We start from the raw sequence: 8,872 nt of genomic DNA, 5'->3' as shown, positions 1-8,872 counted from the left end.
AACCAGACTGTATGAATGCATAAGACTGACCTTCAAGAAACTCCTTGCTGAGGTTTCAGACAATTTGAGTTCTGGAGCAAGGTTTCCCTTAAGGGAAGTGTTTAAACACCACCTTGCTCTCTGTATGAATGTACTGGTAGCCATGAGTGATAGCAAATCTGCCAGCTGTGCTTTGAGCTGTCATGCAATATTTCTGGTATTTTCTAATGTCCAAAGCTTCCCAAGGATCGAGACGGCATTCTGCTCTCATCGTGTAAAACCAAAAGGTTGGCTTGGTCCCGGGGCTTGGCTGCTGCACAGTCCCAGCCCTTGTTTCAGCTTGTCTTAGCGAAGCGGGAGGGCGGGGGATGGCTTGTTTATGAGCAGTGTTCATTCACCAGAACTCAGACTGGCTGGGAACATAGATCAAGAAGAGAAGCTGGCCTACGAATGAAAACTTATCTCCAAGCATGCAGTGGGCTAGTGCTGAATGATTGGAGAAGTGATCATGCAGGACAAAGTCTGTATATCTGAGAACTGTTTCTCAGACTGATGTGAAGGAGATGCCCCTTATCCAAGGGGGCTGTGCACAGACCCCTGTGTGTACGGAAACCATGATGGCTATTAAAAGCATTTTTTTCTTCTTCCTTTGGCCTGACAGACTCCGGTATAATATAGGTAAATAGCGCTGGTATCAGATAGCAGCATGTTAGAGGAACTCAGGAGTTTCCACCTAGAGTAAGATAACTGGTTTGTGCAGCCCTGAATACTGTCAGCACTGTCCTAGTATGATGTGATCTCAGGTGAGAACAGAGGCAGCTTTGCAGAAATACTGCCTGGGCTGTGCTAACGTTCGAGAGAACTGGCAAGAGGACAAAGGAGTTTGGAGCTATCATTTGATCCTGAACTACAAGCATCCTAGCAGTTTAAAGGGGATTCCGCTCTGTGCTGTGACTTCTGCAGTGTGAGACACAAACAGAGACCCTTCTGTACAAGGGATGTTACTTGGGGTCGTAAACTGCACTTAAGAAAGGGTGGCTGGTCTGTTTGGAGGTGTTCCTGGTGGAGAGAGAGACTAAAACTTGCAGTGTGAAGGGGAGGGACTTGCACTATTGAAAACTAAATTCTCAGCCTCTCCACAGGACATGCAGCTTGATGGTCTGTTTTTGCTCAGCGCCCAGAGCATAGCACCAGGAGAATAATGTGGACACGGTCATTCATATCACTCAAAGTATGCAAAGCTTCAGATAGTCTCCACACAAGGAATGCTTAAATCCCATCATGGATGTGTGCTCTCACTCCCTCCCTCTCTCTTTCCTTAGGCCGCGGATTCTAGAAATGGATAAAGAAGAGAACAGGCGCTCGGTCCTCTTACCAAAACATAGGAGACGGAGCAACTTCAGCTCCGAGAACTATTGGCGAAGGTCTTACGAGTACACAGAGGACTGTGACGAAGAGGAGGAGGACGGCAGTCCAGCCAGGAAAGTTAAAATGAGGCGACACTGAGGAATGCACTTTCCAGGCTCATGGAGCTGATGAGATTGGCCTCCAGTCTGTGAAAAATTTCTCTTCCCTCTGGCTATCTTCCATCTAGCTTCAGTTTTGGTTTTTCCTTTCAGGCTGAAGAATAAACAGGAAAGATCTAGTGATTTGTTTTTATGAATGGAGGAATGCTGAGACATATGTAAGGATGGAACATGTCCAGTGCACATGGTGTCCTGAGTCATGGGTCAAATGGGCATCTCTCCCTTAGGAAGCAGATAAAGTTGTGCCAGGCTGTCTGTTGGGATTTTTTTTTTTTTGAAAACACCAAAAAGTTTAAGTGTTTCATTGCGCAAGATTCAAGAATTGTATTTTTGTTTTTTGCTTTAACTTTCTTCCTTTTCAAATGTTCTAAATATGATGTTTGACCCCAGGAGCTGAAATTCTCTGTGGTGGCCTCGTATTCCTTGCTTCACCAAAGGGCTCCTTGGTCTGCTATTACCTAGTTGTTGTTGGGTTGTTTTTTAAGGGTGCCCTACAGTAACTGGAAGTTTGAAGCTTTGCAGACCCTTTTTACTGCAAATGATTACAAAAGGTTTAGGACATTTTTGTTGCACTTTAGTACCAGTTTTAAATGCCGTAGATTTCCTTTCCAGTCCCTGTTTCCAAGCCAGCTTGGGCTCACAGCCTTGTGTCCCTGTAGTGCCCTCTCCGTGAAGAATGTACCTAAACTCTGGTTTCTCAGTGCTGGTCTGACCAGTGATGTATTTTGGTTGGGGAGAGAGGAAGCATGGCTGGTGTCTTGGCTGGCTTCCTTGAGGCCAGTCTAGCATTGACCTGAGGTCCGTATTGGAGTCCAGGGACTGCCAAGCGAGTGACTGCATTGAATACATGCTGCTTTCTGGAGCTGGAGATAGCAAAGAGGTGTAGGAGAGATGCTGTGCTTGTGAGGGTGCTTGCCTTGGGACCCCTTGAGAAGAGCTCTCTTGCCTGGCAGCATGGTGGACTGGCTCTCGATCCCCTCTTAGTTGGAGCGAGTCGAGGCGGCAGAGTATCCAGTCCCTTGGGACCTGCTGTGCTTTTCCACATCCTGGAGCAGAGCAGGAACAGGCACTGCTGTGGCCTCAGGGCTACTGGGCAGCTTGGCCACGGTCCTTCCCCTCTGGGGCCGGCTTTGGGAGTGGGGACGCTGCGAGGCACTACAAGGCTCCGGTTTGGCCCAAGAGGCACCGTCAGTTCAGGTGTATCCAGCAGCTAGCGCGGCAGTGGTTGCGTGCCTCCTCCTTGCTTAACATTGAGTGTATTCCTGTGGCAGGGAGTCTTCTGGTTGCTGCAGGAAATGCTGAGAAGAATCAGGCTTTTGGCCCTGTGGAGTTAATGTCAGAAAGTCTCCATTCTTCCTTTTCTTTTGCCAGCCAGTTTGCATTACCCTGGCCTGAAGTCTCAGCATTTTCAAAGTTTGGGGCCCAATACCATATTTAGAACCCTACTTTTAAGAAACTTCCTCAAGTTGATTCTTTGAACCCAAGTGTTGGCAGTCATATGGGGTAGTCTTATTTTTAAATAATTTTTACTGCTTTGCCTTCCCTCAAATTGTAGTTTTCTGTAGTGTTGTGTTCCCCACATTTCATGGTCTGCACGCTTGGCAATAAAAAGATGTAATATATTTTGAAACCCGTTTGCTGCTGTCCTGAGGAGCTCTCAGTCAAAAAACCAAGGCATTGTTCCCCGGAGCGCTGTTCCTTAGCAATCGAGCGTGTTTGCTAACAACGGGGTTTTGGCATATTCTTCCCCCTGCGATTTCTGCAGCTCCCGCCACTCGACTGCTGGGGTTACTGCTAAGGCTGGATCTAGCAGGGGTACTGGCGCAAATGAAATTACTGTCACCTTCAGCACAGCGCCAATCTGTGGGAGGCTTCGTAGGTGAGGCACTTGGCGCCCACCTTTGATTCTCTGTGTTAGATTGCCTTCCTGGATGGTATCTGTCAGCTCGGTGCGAAGGAATGAACAGCCTCTTGGCCAGCCTTCGAAGGAACTCTGCTTTTTTTGCCCAGAGATCTGAAAGTTCATGCTTTTGCTGCTTCTGAAACTTTTTTTTTTTAAATAAGCTATTTTCAGACCGCATTTAGCATTTGAAGCGGGTGTTCCTTGCCTTCCTCGCTTGCTGCAGAGAATTCAGGCCAGCTCTTGGCTGCAGAACCCCTGTTTCGGAAAGCTTGGCATTCCCCTGCTAGCAAAGCAGCATGCAGGGAGTATCGATCCCTTTGCCTCTGTACAGCTGGCATCTGAAAACATCTTTGGCAAGCTAGAGACCTGCTAGCAGGATGCCTGGGAATGGCTGTTTCTAATTGTCTTTCTGGATTTGTCCTGAGAATGCCCTGTGCCCTCCTAGGGTGTTAGACTGTGCTGCTCGCCCTGTTACTGGTGGCAGCGTTTGCTGCGGCTGCTGAGTCGCGGGAGGCAGAGCTGCCTGCGCTTCCTCGCCGGAGGTCTCCGCTCTGCGCAGCCTGCCCTGTCCCTCTCCCCCCCCCTTCCTGATTTTAAGCCTACCTCTGCAATACGCATACTGTATGCTGGTGTCTCGACTCAAAATGAAACTGGAGGCAACCTGCCTTTTTGGGGCTGTTTCACAGCTCCCAAAGCGGCGGGATCGCTGTGACCCCTTATGGGACAAGTTTTGGCTCTATCTCCACTAAAGGCTGACTAAGGCATCCTGAGGTCTTTCCTCTAGCCTGGTACAAACTGTCACCTCATCCCAGTCCTTGTGCAGGCTGTACGCGCATGGGTACCCGTTTTAGTTTTGTATTGCTGCATGCCACGTTCGGGAGCTCTGCCCTGCCTTCCCCCACCCCAAAGCTGTGCTGCGGGTCTGAGTTGGCAGCCGTTTGTGAAGGACGGGCGAAGCTCCTTCCTGGAGTCGCTCTTGAGTCTGCTTCTCTTCTGCTGTGTTTTTAGTTTTCAAACTGACTGGTTGGGACTTGATACCTTGGAGAGAAAGTGGGACACAACTGGTCTGACCCATTGCATCTCTTGGGCAAAGAGTCCCCGGTATGTAGGCAGGCCATTTTCCCCACTTGTACAGACATTTTATATATATACACACGTATGTATATGTGTAGATACATGGTTTTTTAACTCTTTTGCACTGAACAACATCAGAGTGAAACCTTGATTCAAAACCAGAAGATACATTTTTCATGTGGATCCAGATGTCTAGATCTCTTACTGCAACCTGTCCGGTAAAACCGTGGCTCCAAATATTGATGATACCCATATCTGTTCTCTGTAGCTGGCTCTGTCAGGTCTGTGGGCGGCGTGCAAACCCTGGGGCAGGCTGGTGACACGAGTCTAGCGTGGAGAACGGATGGCAGCGAGCTTTGGTTTGCAGCCACCTGCCCACACGCTTCTTGCTGTCCGCAGAGAGAAAGTGGAACTTCGCCCCATCCGCCCCGTGAGACGGGCTCATTACAGACGTGACCGCGTTGGCTTTGTCGTCTTCGTCTGGTACAGTAACGCAGTTCAAATTCCTCTCCATCCACTCGAAGCATGTAGTTTGTATAACCTGCTCAGCCCATCCCTGGGAATAAGGCTACATATAATGCAATGATCCGCGCACACGCCCCAGACCCACAGCCCAGACCATGGAAGAACTTTTCTTTCCTAAGGAAGGGGGAGGTAGGCGAGGGTTTTGTCCCTGCTTTTCTGCAGTCAAAGGGAGGAATTTGTTTTTGTTACTCTTACCTATATCTTGAGAAGACTCGGTGATCAAATTATAGCTCTTGAGTTGGTTGCGTGGGCTTGATAGATCCATTGCAAGAGAAGGAAAGGCTGTTTGCCAGTCGTAGAGGGGTGAGCTGGCCAAGGGAGTGGCTTTCAGATTCGGGTCTGTAAGTGAATCACTACTTTGCTGAGGTTGCCAGATGCCTGGAGACAACTTCCACTTAACTTTGTCTAGGTAGATTGCATGTAACAGGAAAATCCCGGTTGCCACATCTGGCTCTCCACGCCTGCTGAACTCTAATCCAGCTGTTAGTACAATAAGAGTTGTGACACACACGAGCTGTAATCCAAAGGCTTGGTTCATCTTGGGAGGGTTGTTCATTTGCCAGGCTGTGAACTCGCTCCGCGGGGTGAGCCGTTCAGGTGGCTCCGCTGAACAAACAGCGACCCAGGCACGAGCTGACTTCGCCTCTCCCGCGAAGCGTCGGCCCGGCTCCCGGGCTGGGCCGCGAGTTGGTGTTAACGCTGTTAGTACGTGCTGTGCATAGTGCTTGCTGGAGGTGTCCGAGCCCAAACCCGCAGGTCTAAACGGCTGCAGTGCTTTGAGGACGGTTCAGAGCTGGGCCTGAATGTAGAGGTTTGGACCCACCTCTAGTGGCAAATAGTCTTTTATATGCCAAATGCAGTTAGTTCCCTTTTCAAGTTGGGAGGAGAAATGTTAGGCTGAGAAGCGCACGTGTCTGCTCCTTCCCACTCCCCTGTCCACACTTACAAGTTCTGGCTGACTTTAATTTTGTTTTTTAAAGATTCTAATTTTTTTTGTTACAAATAAAAAAGAAAGTGGCAATATTTTTTTCTGTAAGCTTTTCCTAGGAAAAAGCGTGGTTTGTAACAAAGTTGTACAGTTCTGAAGTTTGAGATACAAAAAGTACTGTGTGAAACGCTGTAAATGGGGCAGAGATTATTTTATGTACAGTCTGATGTGGGGGGAATCTTTTAATTCTGGTTGATTCTTAGGAAGAATTTGGTTCTTCTCTGTCAGGGTTTGGAATTTCATGGTTTCATTATTATTTTTTTTTTTCTTGTATAGATTGCTGCATTAATTGAATAAAAGCAGAAAGCATCACTTGCCTGCCTGTGTGGTGGTGTCTGGCTCGCCCGCAGGACTGGTGTCTTTCCTCTTCCCCGCCGGCCTCGGCCCCTGGCTTAGGTAACGCCAGGCTCCGAGTGTCGCAGCCTGCGTGCAGAGCCCGGCACTCAGATCTGTGCCTCCCTTCCCCAGCGGCAGAAAAGAGGTTGCGGTGACGGAGAAATGGTTCTAAATAAAGGGAGGCTCTCGCTCCTTGGGGACGGGGGCACTTAAATGCAAAGTCTCCTCGTCTTCTCTTGCACTGCCCTAGAAACTGGGGACGACGCTGCAGCAGGCGCTCGCGTCCCCTCGCGTCCCCATCTTCTCCTGCCTGCTCTGAGTACCGACAGGGATAGGGAGTAAATATCAAAGCTGTCCCTATTCTTCTTGGCCCAGTCCAGCTCAAAGCCGGGCTTGGCTTCGCTCCGTCCTGCCGTGGCCTAGAGCCTGTGCGGAGGCAGGAGCAGAGCACTGCGGCCCCCTGGGGCGAGAGCAGAGCCTGGTGGGATCTGCCATGCCGAGGGTCCCCCCGGAGCAGCCTCCCACGGGACCCCGGCTCGGTGCCCTGCAGGACAGGTCAGTGCCGGATCCCCCCCCCGTGCCACGATCGGTGCATCATCCTTGCCGGCAGGCACGGATGAGGCTCGGCCTCCTCGTCATTGCCACTGCGCCCCTGCGCTTTGGCCTCCCCGCGCAGCCCCTCCAGCCCTGCCCTGCTCCTTCCTCCCGCAAGAGGGAGATGGCAGCGCGGCGGGCGGGCGGCCGTGCGGCGCCGGAGAGGGGAAGGGACGGACAGGGCCTGCCACGAGGCCTTGCGTCCCTGCGGTGCGCTGCAGCGAGGAGGGAAACTGAGGCAGGAGGCTGTGCTGGCGCTGGGCAGGCTGCGCTCGCCTGGCACCGGGGTGCCCTGCGTGGCCGGGAGACGGTCCCCAGCTCCGCCGGCCTCCCGTCGGGCGCAGCATCGCCCAGTTGGCTTTAAGGGCTCCGTCGCTGACCCAGCGTTTCTGAGCCGAGGCGCAGGGTGGCCTGTCCCCGGGAGCGCCCTCGAAAATGGGAACAAAGAGGCCTTTGAGGGAGGAAACGGGCTCCCCGGAGTCGCGGATGTTGGAGAGCGCCCGGGCGCCCTGCCACGCGGCGCGGCACCTCGTTCCCGAGGCCTCGCCAGCGCAGGGCCACGGTGCAGCACCAGCCCCATTAGTGCCGTCGCCGCTCGTCCCCCATCCCAGCCCCGGCCCCAGGGTCTCCGGGGAAGCTCTGGAGACCCCCCCGGCTGCATCCCCCCAGGGGTCTGGCCCCTGGGGTGGCCCTGCCGTGACGGGGTTAGTCAGCAGGGAGGGGAGGCCGGGGCCGGCCCAGCCCTGCGCAGGTGATGTTATGCAGGGTGACGGTGCTCGCCTGACTCAGCCCGATACGCCGCGGCACCGGGCAGGGTGACACCTCCTCTGGGGCCGCCTCGCCCTCCGTCCCCCCCTGCTTCACCCCCCCGCTCTCTTGCTGAGGCTGAAGCTCCCCGGCGCCCAGGGGCGATGGCAGCGCGAGACCGAGCCGGCAGGCATCCCTGCGCGCCTCCCCGGCTGCTGCTCATCCATCGACCCTCCTGCGCCGGCTGCCGCGGCTCCAGGCCTGGCTGCTTTTCATTATTTCATTTCCGCTGAGCAATAAAGCGTTTTCCCAGCTCCGAGGGCCCGACGTGGCCGTATCCCTGCAGGTCCCTACCCCCCTTGGCAGCGGGGGGAGGCGAGCAGAGGGTGCCCTGCGCTTTGGGGAGGGATGGGGTGGCCGGCAGGGCTGAGCACCGGGGACCCATCCGGCGTCGCGGGGAAGGGGAGAAAAGCCGCCAGGGGTAAATCCGGCCCAGAAGCGCCCGAGCTGGCCCCTGCGGGGGGCATTTGTGAGCGCGGTGCCAGCACAGAGACAGTCGGTCGCCAGCCAGGGACGGCTCCCGAATGCTAATGCGGCAGGCAGCTGCGGGCGCCGGGGCCAGCGAGGCGGCCCCACGGCCCTGGCTCCGGCCTGCGGCCATGGGGGGGATGTGCCGAACACAGGGGCCGGCGGGATCCGCCCTGTCTCCCTCGGTGCCCGCACAGGCCGCGGGTGGCCTGGGGGTCCTGCGGGGCCCGGAGGCAGCGACGTCCCGCGGCCGGGACGCCCTGTGGCCGTGGGGCCCTGGGCCCTTCCCTGGCAGCTGGGGGATGGAGGCCCCGGCGCCTCATGGCGGCTGGCGTGGCACGGCGTGGCGTGGGCCCAGCGCGGCCGCTGGGGCCATTAATGTTATTAATTGCATTCATTAGCAATCGGTATTGCGGGTGGCGACAACGACTGTTCACGGGGCTGTGTGCCCCAGTGGGCAAAGCGGCAGCGGGGGAGGCTTCTCCTGCTGCCCGCCGGGCCGAGTCCGCCTCACCCCGGGGCTCTGCGGAAAGAGGGAGAGAAGGAAAGACAGAAAGAAAGAAAAGAAAGAAAGGAACAAAAAAGCCTCCCGGGGAGGGGGGGGTGAGGAGGGAACCACAACTCCCATCAGCCCCCGCGGGCGGGCGCATGCGCGGCGCGGGCGGGCGGGCG

At 54.6% G+C, this 8,872-nt stretch overlaps 1 protein-coding gene across 3 annotated transcripts in view; it reads left to right on the top strand.

Moving 5' to 3' along the window:
* ALKBH5 (alkB homolog 5, RNA demethylase) overlaps nucleotides 1-6,307 on the top strand; it is a 20,289-nt gene extending 13,982 nt beyond the window's left edge. For all 3 annotated transcript variants that reach the window (XM_026083093.1, XM_026083091.1, XM_026083092.1), the window contains one exon: nucleotides 1,302-6,307. In XM_026083093.1, the coding sequence (XP_025938878.1) occupies nucleotides 1,302-1,485 (184 nt within the window). In that variant the 3' untranslated portion in view covers nucleotides 1,486-6,307. The remainder of the gene's footprint in view (nucleotides 1-1,301) is intronic.
* Nucleotides 6,308-8,872: the final 2,565 nt, after the last annotated feature.

The sequence above is a fragment of the Apteryx rowi genome, unplaced genomic scaffold, assembly GCF_003343035.1.
Source record: "Apteryx rowi isolate R43461 unplaced genomic scaffold, aptRow1 scaffold_6, whole genome shotgun sequence".
Classification (NCBI taxonomy): domain Eukaryota; kingdom Metazoa; phylum Chordata; class Aves; order Apterygiformes; family Apterygidae; genus Apteryx; species Apteryx rowi.
Note: the sequence above shows the minus strand (reverse complement) of the source record. Positions and strands in the feature narration are given on the sequence as shown.